This window comes from Catharus ustulatus, chromosome 25 (assembly GCF_009819885.2).
Source record: "Catharus ustulatus isolate bCatUst1 chromosome 25, bCatUst1.pri.v2, whole genome shotgun sequence".
Lineage (NCBI taxonomy): Eukaryota > Metazoa > Chordata > Aves > Passeriformes > Turdidae > Catharus > Catharus ustulatus.
Window position 1 is genome coordinate 3,630,509 of NC_046245.1, and position 22,397 is coordinate 3,652,905.

General features: G+C 56.5%; 1 protein-coding gene across 2 annotated transcripts in view; it reads right to left on the reverse strand.

Annotated features, from left to right (window-relative positions):
• Positions 1–646: 646 nt before the first annotated feature.
• Positions 647–22,397, reverse strand: part of GRM4 (glutamate metabotropic receptor 4) — a 37,933-nt gene continuing 16,182 nt past the window's right edge. For both annotated transcript variants that reach the window (XM_033080032.1, XM_033080033.2), the window contains exons 4-11: positions 18,679–18,814; positions 16,293–16,447; positions 15,738–15,878; positions 12,142–12,342; positions 11,033–11,169; positions 9,674–10,609; positions 4,084–4,330; positions 647–1,469 (exon numbers count right to left, since the gene is read on the reverse strand). In XM_033080032.1, coding sequence (XP_032935923.1) covers positions 1,420–1,469; positions 4,084–4,330; positions 9,674–10,609; positions 11,033–11,169; positions 12,142–12,342; positions 15,738–15,878; positions 16,293–16,447; positions 18,679–18,814 — 2,003 coding nt within the window. In that variant the 3' untranslated portion in view covers positions 647–1,419. The remainder of the gene's footprint in view (positions 1,470–4,083; positions 4,331–9,673; positions 10,610–11,032; positions 11,170–12,141; positions 12,343–15,737; positions 15,879–16,292; positions 16,448–18,678; positions 18,815–22,397) is intronic.

Sequence of the window (22,397 nt, forward strand, 5' to 3'; positions counted from 1 at the left end):
TCCTCTCCTGACCCAGCAGCCAACAGGCACAGCCAGCCCCAATCCAAGAGGGAAACACTTGGAATAGCCAGGCCAGGGACAGAAGGAGCAGCAGCCAAGGCACCAAACTCCCCAAAAGGCACAGCCCAGGCTCTGGGAACAAACACATCCCTCACTCATGGCTCTGCCACCCCAAGGACGGGCTGGAGCCAGGAAGGGGAACCCTCCCCACAAGGCAGAGCTGCTTTGGTTGGTTTTGTTAGCCCAGGATCCTTCAGGTTGGAAAAGCCCAGTGAGATCCTCCAGTCCAGCCCTGAACCCAGCAGTGCCAAGGTGTCCCCAGGTGTCACATCTGCACACTTTATAAATGAACTCCCCAGCACTGCTCTGAAGGTGCAGGAAACCCTGGGAAATCTCCTCCTCTCTGCTCCATCCCTGCAGCCTCTGCTCACAGCTCAGGGAAGGGAAAATGAGGAGGGATCAGCTCATCCCAGCCCAAACCTGCCCCCTGACCCTGCCAGGGCCATCCCCCTGCCCCATCCCCTCTCACACTGTTTGGGATCTCCAGGAATGAGCAGAGGAAGGACACCAAGCCCTGAGCTCTCCCAGAGGGTTTGGCCACCCAAAACCTTCCCTGGCAAACCAAGTGACCAAGAGACAGCAAACGCCGAGTGCAAAACCAGGGTCTTTTATTAGAAATCTCCTCGTATAAAAATGATCATGCTCTACACAGTCATCGAATAATTCATAAACATCCAGGCACTGAACTTTGTTTTTTTTTGTGTGTTTTTGTTTTTTGACTGGTCAGTACATAAAGCAGACATATTTCAATCCATATGGTCATCACATACATTAAGGAACCACCTATAGAAATCAGCACTTTGAACACAGTCTAGGTTTTATTTTATTTTATTTTGCTGTCTGTTTTTTTTTTAATGTAAATTTAAATTCTTTTTATTTATTTTTCCTTTTTGCAACATATAGAATTTGGTAGGATATGGGGGTAGAGAGTGAAGAGGGACGGAGGAAGACAGGAACGGAAGAAAACAGAGGATTTAAAAAAAAAAAAAAGTGGAAACAGAAGGTTCTGCACAACCACAAACAATCTCACAAATTCCAGAAAAGGGAAAATGTTGGGACTCTTATTTTTTTTCCTCTTTTTTTGCCAAAATACAGGAAAAAAAAAACAAAACCCAAAGACTTGCTAAGTCCGTCCCCTCTCTCCGCACTCCGTCCCCGCTGTCCCTCCGTGGGAGCCATGCATCGCCACCGTGGGCGCTGGAAGAGTTTGAGTGTTTCTTTATGGATTTTTTGCTGCTGTTGATGGCATTTTTTCCCCCAGGAGCTCAGCCCTGGGGCGTGTCCCCTGGCTGCCACCTCCCTGTGCTGTGCCGCTGTCCCTGCCAGGAGCTCGGCTCCCTCCCGGGGCTGCTCCTGCAGCTAAATGGCGTGGTTGCTGTAGCTGACGTAGGTCTGCTTGGTGGCCAGTGCTGCAAGGAGACACAGAGCCCACGAGGACCATCAGCAGGGCCACCTTCCCCTCCTGGCTCCTGTCCTGACCCCCTGATCGTGCCAGGAGGTGCCAGGGTTTTGGGTTTGCTCAGGGATCTGGACAGTGCTGGCATTTGGGATCCTTCCCTGAGCCCCTGTGGGTGCTCCTGAAGGGATTTCACCCCAAAGAGAGCCCCCAGGACGTGCCATGAGCAGTGGGAATGTGGTGTCACCCTCCCACCCACTTCCCTCAGCAACCTCCTACAGACAGACCCAGAGCTGCTGCACCTTCCCAAAGCTCAGCCTGGGACAAGCCAAGGGGTCCCAGGGGGTTTTGGGGTCCCAGCTGGGTGTCCCACACCCCAAACCAGCACTCCACAGCAGCTGGGAGCACAAAATCAACCACCCTGACTGTCCCCTCATCCAGAGGGTGTCACAGGGACACAACCCTGCTGCCACCCCCAGCTCCCCCAGCCCTCAGACACACCAGGAGAGGACACAGCGATGGCTCCAAAGCCACCACACGTCCCAGAGTGCCACAGGGCAATGAACCCCCCCCACTCCCTGCAGCTCTGCCCAGGGTCAGCAGGCACAGGGACACCCTCCAGCCAAGGGCACAGACGAGTGCTGGCACAGCTGGCACAGCCTGAGTGGCCCAAGCAGGTGGCCATGGAGCCCACAGGGAGGGGACATGGGCAGCTCACAGTGCCTGGCTGGCAGTGGAACCTTGCTGCAGGTTTCCAACTGGTGCTCCCAGATAACAATTAGATAGAGCAGAAGGAATTGGAGCTGACAGAGCTATTTGTTAGCTGCGATGTTTTCGTAGCTGATCTGCCCGTATCAAAGCCCTGTGAATTATTTATTCTGTTGTTTATTTAAGGATACGTGACCCAGCAGTGACAAAGTGAAAAATGTCCCCTCGGTGCTGTGCTGACGTCCCCAGCACCTCCCACCCCCAACACTACTGCTGTGCCCTGGGCACCACGGGAGCTGCCAGCCCTGCTCACTCTGAGCTGTCCCAGCCCTGCTCACCCTGAGCTCCCCCAGCCCTGCTCACCCTGAGCTCCCCCAGCCCTGCTCACCCTGAGCTCCCCCAGCCCTGCTCACCCTGAGCTCCCCCAGCCCTGCTCACCCTGAGATCCCCCAGCCCTGCTCACCCTGAGCTCCCCCAGCCCTGCTCACCCTGAGCTCCCCCAGCCCCATAAGGCTCATGCTGGAGTCAGGGATGTGCCCATTCTGTCCTTGGGCACCACAGGAGCTGTAAGGGTCGGTCCGAAGATTGCCTGATCTGCCTCACAATCATTGTCAGAGACTGAGACCCTGAGACCCTTGAGACCCCTGGACCCCACCTCTCACTTTGGGCCTGGCTAAGGTGGATGCTGGCCAAGGGACTGTGTTGGGTGTGCGCTGTACTGTCACACTGCACTGCATTCGGGCAGGTACGGGCTCAAGGAACCGTACTTTGTGCACCTGAGCAGCAGGCCTCACACACAATAGTCCATAAACCTCCCCACCTTTTGGTCAGCAGCCACTCCCCTTGAAATGGATTATAAAATTACTACATTCTGAAGAGACTTTTGAGACTTCTTTCTCCCGACGGATGGAAGGCATCACCAGATGATCCGAGGACATCCCATCTGTTGGTAGCTATTCCCCCTATTTTCTCTCTCTCTCTCTGTGTCTCTGTCTCTCTCTTTCTGTGTCTGTCTCTCTATCTCTCTCTCTCTACTTTGTCATCTTAATCTCTCTCCCTCTCACCATTACCCCAAAACTGAATTGCTTGCCCTCAATAAACTGCTTTACTGCTTACTGCTGAACAAAATCTTAGTCTCTTGCTGTTGTCTTTTGCACCCTGTGGTCGAACAAACCATCACGACCCCCGCTCAGGTTGTGCGTGACACAGCCTTGCTCATCCGGAGCTCTTCCAACCCTGTGTGGCTCATGCTGGAGTCAGGGATGTGCCCATTCCCTCCCTGGGCACCATCAGAGCTGCCAGCCCTGCTCACCCTGAGCTCTCCCAGCCCTGTGTGGCACCCACTGGAGTCAGGGATATATGTGCCCATTCCTTCCTTGGACACCACAGGAGCTGCCAGCCTTGCTCATCCCGAGCTCCCCCAGCCTTGCTCATCCTGAGCTGTCCCATCCCTGCTCACCCTGAGCTCTCCCAACCCTGTGTGGCTCATGCTGGAGTCAGGGATGTGCCCATTCCCTCCTTGGGCACCACCAGAGGTGCCAGCCCTGCTCACCATGAGCTCCCCCAACCCCATATGGCACCCACTGGAGTCAGGGATCTGCCCATTCCCTCCCTGGGCACCACCAGAGCTGCCAGCCTTGCTCATCCCGAGCTCTCCCAACCCTGTGTGGCTCATGCTGGAGTCAGGGATGTGCCCATTCCCTCCTTGGGCAAAACAGGAACTGCCAGCCCTGCTCACCCTGAGCTCCCCCATCCCTGCTCACCCTGAGCTCTCCCAGCCCTGCTCACCCTGAGCTCCCCCAGCCGCATGTGGCACCCACTGGAGTCAGGGACGTGCAGATGGAGCTCAGCTCTCCCTGTTTTCAATGTTTATGATCCCCAGAGGATCCTGCTGGGCGCCCCTGTGGGAGCCAGCTCACCTTGTGTTTCCAGGTTTTCGCAGAGCTCCGACTTGGCCTCTCCGTTGGGGCGGAACCCTCCCTTCTGAGAGAACTTGTTGGACATGGTGGCCGCTGTCACCACGGCCTTGAGGCTCCGCTTGCGCTTGGGGACGTTCTGCTCCGGGTGGAAGAGGATGATGTACACCTTGGGCATGTAGAGCATGCCCAGGGACACCGAGGCACTCAGACTCACCGAGATGGTGAGCGTCGTGGTCTGGATGTACATCTGCAAGACACAAGGCCGGCAGCTGAGACCTGCCCCAAGCCCCCAGGGCCAGAAGGGAAAGGAGGAAATGGGGAAATGAGGGAAAGTTGGGGTGAAATGAATGCAGTGGGGAGGCAGTGCTGGAATGCTGGCAGTGCTGGGTATTTCTGGATGATACAATTCCTCCAAAGCCATCTTCCCCTGGCCCCTGGAACTTGCTATAATAGATAAGATATCAAGGTTGAGCCAAATTCCTGAAGAATTTGGTCACTCTCTAACACTTTGGAAGATAATTGGTTAGAAATTAGTCTGTGTAATTGGTCAGTTCACCTTTAGAACTTCTCACTTAGATTGGATGCTGTTCTTTGTATAAACTTTTATTGGTTGTAGTTTGAATCCCCCCTGAACCTATAAATATGGGTGTCTGCCCTTTGCCCTGAGAGAATCCTGCTTGATCACCCTTTGCATGAAATAAAGATTCTTGTGGAACTCAAGTAAGGCCTCTGGTCTTTCTCTGCTGGCAAAATGTGAGCTTTCTGAGAGATAGCTAAATTATTTTAGCACTCTCTGCTCCTGGTAAACACCACCAGGGATCAAAAAGAAAACCCACAGGTGTTCAAGGTGAGGTTTGATGCTCCACCAGCCTCAGGGCAGGAGCTGCAAGGCTGGTGCTGGGCACAGCAAGGACAGCTGATCCCATGGCACACCCCACTGCCCCTCTCCCTTCAACAGGTAATTCCCATTCCCCAGCTGACTCCCGGGCTCTTGTCATGTAAGTCACATATTACACACCAACGCCGCCTTTTTGCAGTCAAAACTAATTTCACGCTCACTGTCCAGGACTAACAGTGACAGATGTTTTGCAAAATGAAAGCCCATTAATCTGACTGTAGAATAATCCATTTTTCTATGGAGAGCAGTTGGCAGGCTCCTTTCAAGCCAGGGTATCTGAAGCAGGTGGCAAGGGGAGGCAGAGACCCCCTCCCTGTGCCCATCCCACCTCCTGGGGAGGCTGGGAGGGCAAGTCCCAGCTCCGTGGGCACCCCTGCTCTACCAACATCTGGCTCCTTCCTCTCCAGCATCCCCTCCTCCAGCAGGCAGCTGTGAGGCTCTGGGGATGAGCAGGGAGGGGGCTCTGGGTCTCCAGATGCCTTTGCACACACCTGAGTGCAGGTCAAGGCTTCAGGAGGAGCCTTAAAGAAGTTGCTGAACTTCACCTGTGACTCAGAGTCCAGGGATTCCCCTGTAGGTGTTTCCCAGGTGGGATTTCATGCCCTGGGAGGAGGCAGCACCTGGAGGAGCCAGGGAAGGCAGAGCAGGGGTCCCCATGTCCCCAGGAGCACACTTTTCACCTGAGGGTTTCTGAAGGGAAAAGGTGATGGAGAGCACACACTGTGTCCCAGAGTGGTGGGACACAGCTGCTCCAGGACACCCCAGGACCCCCCAGATCCCACCTGAGACCCCACACAGCCAAGCAGCACCTGGCCCAGAAGGCAAAATGCCACCAAGCTTGCTCTGAGTCAACTGAAAAAACTTTGGTTTGTCCCCAGAATAAAACCTCCTGCTGTCACACGCGCCGGTTTGTTTGTTCCACCTTCTCTCTCTAGGCAGTTTTTGGAAATAAAAATGTCATTTCATCAAGCAAAGTCAAAACACATCTCTGTGCCAGAATCTGTGCGCTTTTTTATTTCTTCCTTTTTTTTTTTTCTCCACTCCAACTCTCCAGACTCTGCCACAGGTGTCCTGGGCTGGCCAGGAATGAGGGAATCACCGAGACCCCAACTCCAGGCACCCCAAGCCGTGCCTGGGAACCAGCACAGCGTGACCCAGCGGGGCACAGCATCCTCATCTCCCTGCCTTCCCTTGCCAATCCAGCAATTTCCATATTTTGTGTCTGCTGAGTCCCCCCTCCCTGTGCCTTGGGGCTCGGGGGCGTTTCAGCGAGGAGGGAGAGAGCAGCTGAGCTGGGCTGAGCTGAGCTGAGCTGGGCTGAGCTGAGCTGGGCTGAGCTCAGACATCTCTGTGTGTGTGCTCCCCCCTCACTCCTGGGCCAGTTCTCCCAGTGCTGCCGGGGACTCCCCTGTGCTGAGACCCTGCAGGGACCACCCCCAGCTCCCCACCCCACTCTCTGCCCCCTGCAGCACTTTTGGGGTCTCACAGTGGCCACCTTTCCCCCAGGATGTTTGCAGGAAGTGTTTCTGCCCACTCCAGCCTCCGCAGCCGCGTCTCGCCGCAGCAAACCCCTCACCAGCTCAGACAGGAATAAATTTAGCCTGGAGACTCCACACAGCCGTGGAGCTCTGCTCATTTAACCTTTTGCCACTGCAAAAAAATGACCATTTCTCACAGCTTCACTTCCTACTCTCTCTTAATTGGCTTCCAGCCCAGGACCCTGCTTCGCCCCTCCGTTAACGACACTGGAGCTTCCTCCAGAGCTCTGGGAAGTGTGAGCTGTGCTCATTGAGGAAGTTCCAGCTCCTGCTGCCTCGTGGGCTGGATCAAAGAGCACAGCCAGCCCTGGCTCAGGGCGATGATGCTCAGGGACAGCACTTACCCAGAATGACCCCACACCAGCCCCAAACCCGGTGAGCTCGTCCTGCCCGGGGGAGCAGCCCTGGCTTCTGTCTGTTCCACAGGCATTAAATCTCTGCATTAATTTAGATTCTCATTTAAATTCCCATGTAGAGTGGGAAGCTGTCCCCACTCTAAATCCATGCCTGGCCCTGCCACAAGGGGTTTTGCACCGTGGGGAAGGGCAAACTGCTCAGCACTCCCAACACCACTGGACAGTCCCTCTCACTCCTTCCCTCTCCCTCTTTTTCCTGGCTAAAAGCAAATGCGATAAACAGGGAAGCAGACAATGACTCCACTGTTCTGCTGCCACCTTATCAGCACAGGAAATTGTCTCTTTCTTTAGATCCTCTGTTATTGCTATTTCTGTAATCCGCCGGGATCGGCGGGGATAAGAGGTTCTTTTCAGAAAAGGCTTGGGGGACTTGTTACAATAATGTGCCACCTCCATGCAAAGTTGTGGGCACGAGGTGAAGCAAGGAAAAGTAGAAATGGGGATTATCCAACTCCTCCAGACCACGAGGCAGCCTCGGCCCTGCAGCCCCAGCTGGGGTCAGGGCAGAAGTGCCAGGGGTTGACAGGGGTGGGTTTGCCCTGTGGCACCCTCAGGACTTCAGCCATGAGAGAACAGCCCAGACAACGCTCCTGATTTTGTTTTCCCAAAGGTCCAGACACTCCACGGAGCCCAAGAGGCCCCATTCCAGCAGCAGTGGGGAGAAGGAACGTGATGGGATCCCTCCCCAGGGTGAGCTGGGGGTGCCCGTGGAGCATCCCCGGAGCGCCAGGTGGGTGATGGCAATGGCAGTGCCCCCAGTGTCACCCCAAGGACACACTCAGAGCCACACCCTCCGTGCAGGCTGTGCAACAGCTCCTTTGCAGCCTTCTTCTCCCCAGGAGTGCAGACCAACAACTAAAGCACTGAGGGAACCCAACCATCTGCTCCCTCCAGCCTCATTGAGCACATCCATCATCCCTCAGCTGTGTCCAGGGACACCCAGAGCCCATTCCTATGGCTCAGGGACACCCAGAGCCCATTCCTACGGCTTAAGGACACTCAGAGCCTATTCACACAGCTGGGGACACTCAGAGCCCATTCCTATGGCTCAGGGACACTCAGAGCCCACTGCCACAGCATGGGGACACCCAGAGCCTAGTCCCATGGCCTGGGGACACTCAGAGCCCACTCCCACATCCTGGGGACACCCAGAGCCCATTCCTATGCCTGTGGCACACTCAGAGCCCAGTCCCACACCTGGGCACACTCAGAGCCACTCCCACAGCCTGAAGACACTCAGAGCCCATTCACACACCCTGGGGACACTCAGAGCCCACTGCCACAGCCTGGGGACACTCAGAGCCCACTCCCATGGCTCAGGGACACTCAGAGCCCATTCCCACACCCTGGGGACATTCAGAGCCCATTTCCACACCCTGAGGACACTCAGAGCCCACTCCCACAGCCTGGGCACACTCAGAGCCCATTCCCACACCCTGGGGACACTCAGAGCCCAGTCCCACACCCTGGGGACACTCAGAGCCCAGTCCCACAGCCTGGGGACACTCAGAGCCCATTCCCACATCAGCAGAGCAGATCTCCAAGCTGGAATCCCACAGCCCCTCCAGGGCTGGCTCAGCAGGCTCGAGGCAGGGCTGGGCTGTGAGACAGAGCTCCACGTCCGAGGGGAGTTGGGAACATCACTTTTTTCCGCCTCTAATCAGCTTGTTAGCAGCCTAATAACAGAGCAGGCCTGTGCATTACAACCCCCAACGAGAGGCACAGCCTATTGTGGAGCTGCTGCCTGACAGGCAGCGTTCAGCAGCCCTAAATTATCCCGTGACAAGCTGCAGTGAAGAGGTGAGCAACCTTGCGCATAATCTACAATCATTATCATTTCCATCTTTATTACCCACACTATGCCAAGCACATTAAGGAGGCTTTCAGGGAGCTTTTGTTTTGCAATAATTTCTTAAAAAACCTGCTTTCTTGTTAGTATCTCCCCTGCCATCTCATCAAAATGGAAATGCTGCAAAAGGCTCTATTTATTTCCTCTAATTCTCCTTCACACTTGCAGCCAGAGAAGGCCTGGTGGGACTTTTTGGTTGAGCCAAGGTCAGGGGTGGCTGGGCAGACTCAGCCTCCTCGAGATGGATGCTCTGAGAAGAGATGCTGCAGGACACAACAAACTCAGGTGTCCACAGCAAAATCTCCCACAGCAAACCTTTGCAACAGGTGTGTCCCAAAGCCACGGTGTCAGCAGCATGGGGACACACTCGGGGCATCCAGAGAGGGATCTGGGTGCTGGGACACCCCAGGGATTTCCAGCAGCTCCAGGGTTTGTTCATCAGAGCAGCACTGGGCTGGCAGGCGGGAGCTGTTTGCGTTTGACAGAAATGCGATGATTCCTGTTTTGGCTGGCAGGCAAAGAGATTTGGGTCTCATTCATGAGATTTTTATTCTTTGTTCTTAATCCCTCGCACTTGAGCACGGAGCCTCATCCAGGCTGGCTTTGGTCCCATGGGAACTCTGCACAGGGAACAGGGGCTGGCTGGGCAGCACTGGGTCCCTTTCTGTGCAGAGATTGTGCCCATGACACCGGGGACCTGCCCTGGGGGCTCATCCTCCCCCAGCCCACACAGCAGACCTGCCATCCACGAGGGGCAGTGGGGCCAACAGAGCAGGGAAAACTTCCCACCCCAATTCCCAAGCTGACCATGGAAGGACTCCTCTTGCTTGAGACCCCACAGCCTCTCCCAGCCCCACACACCAGCCAGGCCTCTCCCCTCCTCCCTTACCTTTTCCGCCGACTGCGACGTCCCAAAAAATATCGGGATGAAAGCTAACCACACAATGCAAGTGGTGTACATGGTGAACCCAATGGGCTTGGCTTCGTTAAAGGTCTCGGGGACCCCGCGGGTCTTAATGGCGTACACGGTGCAGGTGACCATGAGGAGCATGCTGTACCCGAGCAGACAGATGAGGGACAGGTCCGAAATGTCACATTTGAGGATGCCCCGGGCAAAGTGGGGGTTTGTAGTCCGCTGGTCCTCGTAGTCAATGACAGAGTGGGACGGGTCCACGATGAACCAGATGCAGACGCCGACGAGCTGCAGGGAGATGAGGCTGAAGGTGATGACCAGCTGCGAGGCGGGGCTGATGAAGCGCGGCGCGCTCACCGACTTCTTGCCCTGCTCGAAGATGCGGTAGATGCGGTTGGTCTTGGTGAGCAGCGCGGCGTAGCTGATGCTCATGCCCAGCCCCAGGAAGATGCGGCGCAGCGAGCAGGTGCTCAGGTCGGGCTCGGCGATCATCAGGAAGGTGGTGGCGTAGCACAGGAAGATGCCCGTGAGCAGCACGTAGCTGAGCTCCCGCCCCGACGCCTTGACGATGGGCGTGTCGTTGTAGCGCACGAAGGTGATCACCACGAAGAGCGTGGCGATGATGCCCACGATGGCGATGAACACGGGCACCACGGCCCAGGGCGAGCTCCACTCCAGCTTGATGATGGGGATGGGCGTGCAGCTGGTGTGGTTCTCGTTGGGGCGCTCGTTGAAGTGGCAGCGCTTGCAGTGGAACTCGTCCAGCTGGTACTGGTAGCCGTCGCAGCGCTCGCAGTGCCAGCAGCACGGGATGCCCTTCACCAGCTTCTTCCTCTCGCCCGGCTTGCAGGGCAGGCTGCAGATGGAGCTGGGCTGCTGGCTGCCACCCCCCGGCCACAGCATGTTCTCCACCTGCGGGGCAGATGGCACCAGCCCTGCTGAGGGCACCGCGGGCACAGGGGGTGCCCTGCCCTGCCCTGCTTGGATCTGGACCCTCAACCCATCAGCACATCCCACAAAGAGTCCCAGCACAAGCTGGCATGGGGACAGGGAGGTGGAGGAGCTTTCCATTGCTCTTTTGGGAAGATTCAACACCAGGAAGCCAAAATGAAGTCACTCCTTCCCTGAGGAGAACCCACCTGCTTTGCTCTGGCTCCTGCCCCATACCCACAGTCTCTAGGTGTGGGCACACATGCTGAAGCACAGGTGTGTACCTGGGGGACACCTCTCCCTCTGCCCCCACCACCTCTGGCTGCCTGGCTTTGCACCCAGGGGCTCCCAGACTGTGTGGTGAGAAGAGAAACCTGCAGGATTTCCCTTGGACCACACCCTTACCTTGAGGTGCAGGTGGTCTGTCCACTGCCCGATGACTTTGTACTCAGGGGTGGAGTTCCTGATCTGGTACTGGTAGATGTCATAACGACCTGGAGCATCTCCATTCTCATTGAATGTCACAGGAGTCCCAGCAATGCCTGCAGGAAAGGGGGGTCAGCACCCACAGCACCCCCAGCAACCCCCACCCTGCTCATGGGCTCTGGCTTGATGCTCCCCCCTCGCTGCTTCTTTTACAAAAGGGGCAAAAGCAGCTTTAGAAGTTAAATCAAGTGAATTCTGGAGATAAACACTAATGAAAGGAAGAGAAGGGAAGAATCAAGCAAGAGGGGAAAATAAATAAAAGAGACACTGTGGAGGAGATCAGAGGGTGGAGATAAATAGAAATAATAAGGGGACCAGACAGAATATGTTTATTAAGGAGATAGGGCAGAGGAAAAGATGGGCTACCAGAAGAGATCTGAGGCAGACAAGGGCAGAGCAGCAGGAGGCAGTGGGACCTGTGCCAGCTGGGAGGGAAGAGCTGGAAGGGGGAGAGGCTGGGCAGGACAGCAGGTGAGGGCAGAGCGAGGGCAGGATGGCAGGTGAGGGCACAGTGAGGGCAGGGTGAGGGCAGGATGGCAGGTGAGGGCACGGTGAGGGCAGGGTGAGGGCAGGGTGAGGGTGAGCACAGGATTGCTGCCGGATTTACACTCCAAAGGCTCTCAGGAGATGTGGAAGCTCAGACCTCCTCACCTGCTGATCTGCTGCCCTCCCTCCACGCTGCATTCACAGTGCAGCAGCTGCCAAATGGCACCACAAATAAAAACTGTGGGTGCTGCTGTATGACCCACACTGGGGACAACCAGAGACCCCCAGGGCTGCTCCTCCTGCACCCCAAGGGCACGGCACACCTAAGAAGTTGACAGCACACCTGGAAAGCTTACAGCACACCTGGAAAGTTGGCAGCACAGCTGGACAGCTCACAGCACACCTGAGAAGCTCACAGCACACCTGGAAACCTCACAGCACACCTGAGAAGATCACAGCACATCCGGAAAGCTCACAGCACACCTGGAAAGCTCACAGCACACTCAAAAGCTCACAGCACACCTGGAAAGCTCACAGCACACCTGAGAAGTTGACATTTCGGATGTACTTGAGCAGCTCCACGCCGTCCACCGGGTCCATGCGGGAGCACAGCCCCACCTTGCCGGGGCACAGGTTCTTGTGCATGTTGTGCAGGGCGTGTCCCATGGCGTAGACGGCGTCGATGACGAACTGCACCTTCCCCTCCTGCTCGTACGAGGAGTCCTGGCCGATCCTCTCCCGGTCTGTGGGGACAGGGGAAGGGGGTTCCACCTCCTGTGCCCCAGCCATCCCCCCCAGGATGTGTCTGCTGCACCCAAACTCTTGCAGAGGAGCCCACCCTGGGTTGGAGGAGCTGGAAATTCCAAGTCCATTCCCTAACCTGCACAGCCAGGGGACACACAGCCAAGGAACATTCCCTGGGGAATACCCAGCCAACCTCCCCAGCAGGTGGTTCTGAAAATGTGGGTGCTGTCACCCTGCTGTGCTTGCAAGAGCCCTTGGGATGTCACATCCTGTGCCATGGGACATCCCTGAACTCTCAGGTCCTCTGTGATGGACATCCCACCCTCACCCCTGTGTGTTTCACCCCTCCTTCATCTCCTGGGAGCTTCCACCAGCTCAGGGTTCACCAGGAGTGTCAAGGACCGCCCAGGCTGCATCCATCACTGCCTGCCTGTCCCCATCTCACTGCCAAAGCCTCCTGTCACCCCACTCCCCTCGTCACCCTCCTGCCTTGCTGACCCCACAGCCTCCCCGGCTGGCAGGATCCTGCAAGGATCTGGCAATTACCAGTGACAGCTGCCTTCCCCCGTCACAACCACCCTTAATGGGACCACAAACATGTTTATCTCTTAGCAGAAATCACCGATTAAGGCAGCACGCTGTTAATTACAGCTAAGAGAGCATCTCCCGAGGGGCAGCGCCGCTATGGAGAGCCCTGGCCTCTGCATCTCCATCCCTGCCCCGAGGCACGGCCAGGCATCCTGCCAGGTCTCCAGTGCAAGGAGGGTTTGTCAGGGAGCTGAGGGCACCACCTCCCTCCTCTGGAGAGGTTACACATCCTAGAAAGCCACGCCAGAGTGCCCAGAATTAACTCCAGCTCCACCAGGCAGGGACGCTCCCTGCTCTGAGGTGGGATTCACAGGGGACCAAGCAGAAGGTGCTGATCCCTTCCTTGCCTGCTGGAGGGATGGGATGAAGCTCCAGTGAGAGGGGACAGCCCCGTGAGCAGCACTGGAGGTCCCCATGCCAGGACCTGTGCCACTGACATGACACTAAAGCGAATTGATAATGAACTGACCGACAGGGAAAGATGATATCGGGGAGGTGAATTCATAGCCCATCCTTCAAAGTTATAAAAACACTTTTGGAACGTAGAGATTACTCATGCAAAGCCCTGCAGGTGATCCCTCCTTCCACATTATTGACAGGAGCCATTAATCTTCCCCCTCAACTTCAGGCCCTTCCCCATATTCATCTCCGAAGGCGCAGACAGGCCACTCTGTCTTGTCAAGATAATTACCCATTAAAAGAGGAGCTGTAATAGACTGTCCAGGGGAGCTGAGCCCATGGGCATGTCACAGCCCTGCCACCATCACAGCACTGTCCCACCCAGGGGACACACAGCACCAGGGCTGGTCCTTTACAGCTCCTCAGCTTCCCTCAGCCGCCTCCATCCCAAAATCCAACGGCAACAGCACAGGCTGTGGAGGCTGGATTTGCATCCCTGTGCCAAGGCTGAGCAGTGCAGATAAGGAGCCATCCCCGGGGCTGTCCCTCTGTCTGTCACCACCTTTCCCCAGCCCCAGCTGCTTTTTTGCAGACGGGAATTAGGCAGGTGCACAGAGGGGCAATGCGGAGCAGACAGCCGAAGCTTGTTCCCAACCTGGAGACAATAAATCTCTGCCAAGCTCCAATAGATGAGGGCCACGGAAGGGAGGTGACCTGCTGATTATAATAGCAGGGTCGTGCGTCGTTCTACAGGGCTGGTAATTAATTTTCAAGAGCGTGACGAGGCTCGGCGGCCCCCTCGGAGGAGGGGCGCAGCTCTTCCTCTTCCCGGGATTAGAATCAATTCCCAGCACACCACTGGTCCTGGCTTTTGGCAGGAGTTAATCAAAATCGCTCCCAGTACATCTGTGGGGAGCTGGGGATGGAGAATCTCCAAATCTTGTGGGTGCTGGTGGCAGCACCCAGCACCTTGCTGTGTTTTTGGGCTGGGTGAGCCCAGCTGGGAGCAGGGACGGTCCATCCACAAATATCTGATGGGTGCTGGGCTGGTCTCAGGGATAACACAGGCAGCACCATCAGGAATTCCATCAGCTCAGCCCTCACCTTCCTCCCAGCCCTCCCATCCAGGAACAGGAGCCAGGAGCTGTCTGGTTCAGGATGGGATCCTTTGGTTTGGTTTTAGGGGTGGAATAAACAAACCAAGCTGGCGTTTCTTGGACAAGCTGGGCTCTACCCAAAGCTGAGGAAAACAGCCCCAAACTGGGCATTTGCATCAGCCCTATAAGGGAGGAGCTCGTGGATCTGCAGGGGCAGGAGATTTGCTTCACCAGGCGTTAGCTCCCTGCTCTATCTGCCAAGCAATCACTCGGGAGATGGTTTATCTGCTGACAAATTCCGATGATTTAAAGACAGCTCCTAGGACATTTGCCACGTCGTAGTTCCAGCTGCTTCCACTGACACCTTAGCCCTGAAATATCACCTGTTTAAAAGCTACATCACGGTGGAGATGAGGAGATCAGTGCTCACAGAGCCTGCTCATGCATCTCCTGGTGCTGAGGGTTCTGTGATGCTCTGGGGAAGGATGAGGAGCTCTTGGCTACCTAAGACCAAGGGCACTGGCCACTGTTCTGGTGTGCCCTTGCTGCTTGCCCAGCTCCCACACACCCAGATCACCATCTGAGCCTTTGGGGAATGTCTGCAAGGACAGAGATGTGGGAACATCATCACCATCACCAGCTGGACATCTGGGGAATGTCTGCAAGGACAGGGATGTGGAAGCACCATCCCCATCACCAGCTGAACATCTGGGGAATGCCTGCAAGGACAGGGATGTGGACACACCATCCCAATCACCATCTGAGCCTTTGGGGAATGCCTGCAAGGACAGGGATGTGGACACACCATCTCACTCATCCTCAGGGGTAAAAGCAGGGAGAAAAAGAAAACCTTCACGATCCAACTTCTCAGGCACAGCCAGGCCCCTGTGTCTGGATGGCTTCAAAAGCCATCCCTCCCTAGGGGACCAAGGGATGCGCCAATGTCCCCAAGTCCTGCCACGTCGCAGCCCGCGAGCCACGGCGCCGTCATCCGTCTTCAGCCAGTGCCAGGCAGGCAGTAAATCTCTCCCATCTCTCAGTAAACATGTCACCTCCCCGAGCCTCCAACCATCACCTGACAGCAGCGCTGTCAGCAAGACAGATCCCCGGCTGCCTTGTTTACTGCGCTCGTCCCTAAAGCCTCTTTGGGCTGGAAATGACTCAAAATGCACAGTGGGGCTTGAGGAAGGAGTTGGGAACCTGGAATTGAGCTCTGACAGGATCCCCACCAGGCAAAGAGCTCCATGCTCACAACCAGAACCGCACCCCCCACGAGCCCCCAGCCTCCCACAGCAGCCCCCAGCTCTTACTGGTGCATTTCTTGATGCTGCTGCCCTTCCTCAGCGCGTGCCGGCTCAGCTTGCAGTGGAAATTCTCCTCCCAGAACTCGGCAAACCAGATGTTCCTGCGGTTGTTGTCCAGGGTCCTGCTGGAGAAGTAGCGGTCGAAACCTGCCCAGGGAGAAAGTGAACAGAAAGGATAAATCCCAAGGATGACAGAGAGATGTATCACACATTCCCAAATTCCCCAGGCAGAGGGGAAAGGAGCTGTTGGGAGCGATGGGGACTCAGAGTGTCAAAGTGCCAAAGTGCCACTTGGGCAGAGATGTGACTGGAAAATCCACTCAGGGAAGATCCTCTGCACAGCAGAGACTCTGGGGCTCTGCAGCAGGAAATGCCTCTCTACATACACTGGTGATAAAGGGAGAGAAGGGAAAATAAGGGGGTGATTGGTGGGGAAATCAGGAGGTCTTTAAGGTCCCTTCCACCCCAATCATTCTGTGATGCCACGATGGTCTCACAGCCATCACTCCTCAATGCAGTTAAGGAGGGCAAGCTCAGGGGCCCATGGAGCACAGCCCATACCTCTGACTGAGACCCTCTTGGGCAGGATGGTGACAGAGCCCTCGGCCACCTCCTCCAGGTGCAGGACCGGGGCAATTTTGGAGCCCCAGCTGTCCGAGCCCATCCAGATGAAGTGCCCCGTCTGGTTCGCCCTCTTGGCTGCCTCCAGCACCCTTCTGTGGAAAGAAGCAGCAGAGGCTGGGCCACAAACTCCTTGTGTGGCCCCAGGGAGGTGGGGATGGTGGCACAGTGCTGGTGGCATTGCCTGCTCCAGGCACAACCCAGTGGACATGGACACAACAAAACCCAACGGTGCCACTCAGCTCCCACACCCTCCGTCCTCCCAGCCTGGGCACACAGGCTGCTTCTCCTGCTTCATTTGCATATTTGCTGACTGGTAATTGAATTTCCCCTTAATTACACAACATTAAGAAAGAAAAAAATAAAAAATCAGGTTATGCCGCAGCAGGCAGGGAAAGCAGCAGCGTGGAGAGCACGTGCTCCCAGCATGGCCAGCCCTGGGAGAGGAGCAGCCAGTGCTGCCAGCTAAACTGGGCTTTGCTGGGCTAAACTGGGCTCTGCTGGGCTAAACTGGGCTCAACTGGGCAGCTGAGCAGCAGCTGGGAGCAGAGATGCCATCGGTCCTGCTGAGCATCCCTCCTGGTGCCAGACACTCAGACACGCCTGCACACTCCTCCAGTGCCAGCCAGGTCAGGAGCTCGGTGGGAGGATGGGAATGGAGCATTCCTGGATGTGACCCTCCAGGCTCTGTCCCCTCGGGGCTCCTGTGGGTCCCCAGCCATGTGGGAGTGGGGCTCAGGGCAGCTCCACCTCCCCGTGCAGAGACAAGGCAGGTTGTGACTCACCCCCCGAGTCAGAGCTGATCATTTCAAGTCCAGATGGTGTTTGAAATGTGAAATAAAGGAAAAAACCCCACAGAAATCCAGCAGAGAGTGCAGACGAGATGGGAAGAGGCAGGTGTGCAGTGGGAGCTGTGCAGGCTGCTCCTGCTCATCCCAGGGCACTGGGATGCTCATCCCTGGGCTTTGGGCACATCCCACCCTAGGACAGCCACAGCCCCTGTCCCACCCTGTGCCAGCAGCACCTCCAGCTGCCCCTGGCCCCTGTGCAGGGCAGGATGTCCCCAAGGCAAACCCAGGACATTCCTGTGGGATCAGAGATTTACACCTGAACTGAGCCAGGCAAGAATTCCAGCTACAACCTTCCCAGGCTCTTCCCATCTCCCAGGCTCCACAATCCAGGGTCATGGAGAGCTCCACTCCTGGGCTAAAGGAGGCTGCAGAACCCCACTGCCCAGGGCTGCAAATCCCATTTGGATGGGTAAATGTTTCCAGAGCCCTGATTACACGACCTGCCATTTATCCTGCAAGGTAAATCCCTCTTCCCTCTCACCCCCACCCGATGTCAGCTCCGCAGACATTTCTATTAACGAAGGAAAAAAGAAACTGGGAGAGTTTGCACATCTGATGTAAACTGATTTAAACTTGCAGTTTACCCACATTTACATAATGTTTGCTGATTAATAAATTAGACACTTAGGAAATCAGGGGTAGCTCCATGTGAATCATTCTGCTCCATAAACAACAGAGCTGCAGCCGCCGCTTCGCCTGCAGAGCAGCTCATCACCCTCAAGTGCAGCCACAGCCCCGGCCCTGCTGGGCACAGAGTGCTGGGGAGGTCCCCAAAAGGTCCCTGAAAGGTCCCCAAGATTGTTCCTCTGCCACACTGGGGCTGGGGCAGCTCTTCAAAGCACAGCCAGTCCTGCCCTGGTCAGCTCGGAGCAGCCCCTGCATGGTGTGAAGCAGCAGCTCATGATATCCAGGGCTTCCAAAAGCAATGGGAAGTGGGATTTTGCTCTGCTGGGCTGTGTGTGGCTGTGGCTGGATGGCAGCCACTTGCCAGGTGGCCACTGTGAGTGGGCACCCCACTGCAGACATTCCCTGCCATGTTGCATCCTCTCCCCACTGCAGACACAACCCAGTGCATCCCAGTGCACTCCAGTGCATCCCAGTGCATCCCAGTCCATCCCAAAGCATCCCAGTCCATCCCAGTGCAACTCAGTGCAGCCAGTGCACCCCAAAGCATCCCAGTCCATCCCAGTGCAACCCAGTGAATCCCAGTGCAACCCAGTCCATCCCAGTCCATCCCAGGACACCCAGTCCATCCCAGGACACCCAGTCCATCCCAGTGCACCCCAGTGCACCCCAGTCCATCCCAGTGCACCCCAGTCCATCCCAGTGCACCCCAGTCCATCCCAGTGCAACCCAGTCCATCCCAGTGCACCCCAAAGCATCCCAGTCCATCCCAGTGCACCCAGTGCACTCCAGTGCATCCCAGTCCATCGCAGTCCATATCTGCCCAGGCCCTGCTCCCAGCCCCTCCACACCTGATGTCGTCCTCGTTGGCGAAGATGATGACGGCGCGGGCGTGGGAGGTCTCCAGCAGCCGCCGGATGATCTTGTCAAACTCCCCCGGCTTGGGCTCCCTCGGGATCTTCACGGACTGGGCCACACAGACCCCGCCTGCGGCAGAGAGAGCCCCGGCACTGAGACCCCCCACGAGTCCCTGGCCCCTGGGGATGGCCCCTCTCACAGGGCTCCTCAGCCCAGCAGGGCCTCTCCAGCACGGCCACTGAGGGGCTGAGCACGTCAGCATCTCCTCCTGGCCACCAGCCAGCCCCCTGGGACACGTAGCCCAGCCCTTACCCCTCCTCTCCCAGGTCACTGCCTTCATCCCTCATCTTCCTCCAGCTCAGCCCTTCCCTTCCCCAGCATCACACTCCCTCCCACCCACTCCTCCGGTACCTGTCACCTTCAGCCACCACCACATCACACTCCAAATGTCCCCAGGACAGACACACATCCCATCCCAGATGCTCAGTGAGGATTTTCCAGCCAGTTCCAAGCACCAGCCCCTCCCCAGCCCAGGATCTGCAAAGGGTTCTGCACACAGAATGGTCAAACCCTGGCAAAACCATCCCATGGGAAGAGCAGACAAGCCCTGCAGAGGGGTTTATTCCCATCCCCATAGCACTGGCCAAGTTCCAGCCCAGCTTTCCAAGGAGCCACTGCAAAAGCAGGTAATTAAAATTAAAAGAGACAATTGGAAGATAATTGGAAGAGCCCCCCCACTTCACTGCTGGGCTCCCAACCTGCAGCTCCAAAATGCCAGAGCCCTCCTGCTCCTGCATTTCTGCAGATGCCAATAAAGAGAGAGATGGGAGAGAAAATTAAACATTGTGGGACCTTCTGGATGTAATTGATAGTCCCAATTTGCATAGTAAATGACACGGCTGATGCCTCCTGCCACTAACAGATCACAGCTTAAGCAAAGGTCAGCATAATTACCACCCGGGGCTGGGAGAGACTCCCAGAGCACGGCCCTGGACAGGAGCAGGACAGGACAGGCTCCAGGAGACTTCACTCCCTACCTGGGGCTGCAGGAAAATGGGAAAATTTGGCCCCTTGCAGCCAAAACCCAAGGGCAGGGTGAAGTGCTGGGTGCTGAGCAGGCAGGGAGGGCTGCAGGGATGGGGGCACAGCATCTCCACCCTGCACTCACTGGCCAGGGGTGTTTGGGGGGGTTTATTTTCCTGTGGTAAAAAATTGGGCCAGTTTGCTGTTTGTTTCCCATATGGGGAGCCAGATGGATGGAGAGGAGGGAGTTGGATAAACAGACAGATCAGCCAGGCGAGGCGGGCAGCAGGCGGCACCGCCAGCAGGACAGGAATGTCCCAGCCTGGGGACACTGCCCTGGTCACCACCGAGCCCCCAGCCAGGCCAGGGTGTCACAGCACACTGCCAGGGGCCACCGTGCAGCTTAATTACAGTTTCCATGGCAATCAATGGAGACAATCCAACAAAAGCAGCAGTTTGCAGACACCGGGAGCCTTCCCAAAGCCCCGGCAGGGCCAGGCGGGAGCGCGCACACACGAGTGGCAGCTGGGGCTGGCACGGGCACACACCTGAGTGCCACCAGGCACTCGAGCTGGGGAACAGCTCCCTGCACACGTGGCAGAGGAGATGGGCCCATAAATAACCAAGAAAAGAGGGTAAATCGATGGCAGTTCAGAAACGACCATGATGTTACTCAGCTGCTTCGTTAAATCAAACTAACGAGGAGCGCGGCTCCTCCAGGTGACAGCCTGCAGGGCTGGGCAGCCCCTGCTTCCCACAGCACTGCTGACAATGGTTTTACCTTCGTAATTAATGAAAATGTATTCACCAGCAGCAGGAAGAGCAGGGTGTCAGGGGCAGGGTGCTTTGGGGAGCTGTGTCCCTCAGCACCTGCACTATTCACACCCCCAGCACCGCAGGCCAAGGGGATTTGCCAAGTGATGCTCCCACTGTCTCCTCACAAAAATCCACTTAGTCAAAACACTCCTCTGAAGCCAGAAATCAAAGTGAGGAGGTGGCAGCGATGGGGAGGAGGCGACCACTCTCTCTGTTCCAGCAGGATGGCACAGCACTGCTCCCTGACTTGGGACAAGGTGTGTCCCTGGGAGAGGCAGCAGGTGAGGGGTGGGGACACCTCTCCTCCTCCCCCAGCTTGGGAAAGGACCAAAGAGGAGCAGGAATATTGGGGATGGGGGGACACCCCACAGGCAGCTGCTGGAGGCAGTTTGGGGCCAGGCAGTGGGAGGATGCTCAGAGGAGATCCCAAACATTTCATCACTGGTGACACAGGACACAAGGCATCCACGGCAAAAACCAGCCTGGAAAACCCAGCCTGAGCCCCCTTCCAAAGCTCCCGTTCCAGCTCAGCCTGCACCATCCTCAGGCTCGTCCCATCCCTCCCATCCCGCTGGGATCTCGCCTCTCCCGGCACCTCCAGGGCTCTGGGGACTCTCCCGATGCCGCCTGTTGTCAAACACGGGGCAGGGTTTAATCTGCACCATTAAGGCTCGGTGGGAGCGCAGCCACTCAGGCTTCCCCTCTTGATTGCCGGTGCTTAATTAGCTCGTGGCTCGGGGCTTCTGCCAGGGCTCCTGCAGAGCCTGCCAGGCTTGCGGCAAAGCAGGGACCGGGAAGGGGTAAAACAGGGACCGGGAAGGGGTAAAGCAGGGACCCGGCTCAGCCCTGCTGGGCACAGCAGTGTGGGTGTTCCCCCCAGTCCAGGCACTCCTGAGCATCCCAGGACTCTGCACAGCCCAGCAGCGATGCAATTCCCATTCCCAGCTGCCCAAACTCCGATTCCCCAGCCCAGAGCTTTAACTGGGGGCGGTGGGATGCTCCCCTGGCCCGGGACTCATTGTGTGACTTCAAAACCTCGAGGAAACAACTGATAACAGGAGAAGCCATCAGGGACAGAGATCTGCGCCCTCTCCTGCGCGTGCTGAGAGCGAAACGCTGCAGCCAAACCTCCTGCCTCAAGATTTGGGAGTGGCTTTTTGGGGGCGACCTCCTGGTGCAGCCACCGCGAGTAATGAGCCCGGCTGGAACCAGAAAGAGACAGCCAGGGATGTCACATGGGGATGAGCAAACGCATCACAAATATACATCAGGCTCTTAACTAAAAATATGGAAAACTTAGTGAAGGATGAAACAACAGAGGGGGTGAAAACGGCAGCAGAATTGATCCAGGTACACAACTCAGGAGTTCTTCACTGGGCTGGGAATATTCCCCTGTGCACAGACCCAAGGTGTGGCACACACCTGCTCTGTGACACAAACATCCATCCCAGGCCTCGTCCCCAAGAGCTTGGAGACAGCAGAGACCTCAACAATGCAGAGCCAGAGGGTGCTAGGTGGGTCTCTAAATGATGCCACAGGTCAGGGGTGTGGGGAAATGCTGGACAGAGGGGCTGGAGGTGGGGACAGCAGGGACACCTCGGTGTGCAGTGGAAATCCAGCTGACAGCCACACTGCAGGATGACCTGGGGGAGTAGGATGGATTTTTGGGAGCAGGATGCACTTAAAACACTTTAAAATGGCTGAAGAAAACACATCCTTTGCAGACTGAACATCTCTGCAATGCTAAAAACCAAACAGCAGCACTCCAGCAAATAAGGACTCTCCAGCCACCAGTGCAGCCACCAGCAACCTCCAGGGGCCAACAGCATCATCACCAGAGCGACTGCAAATATGGACAGAGATAAAAAGATAA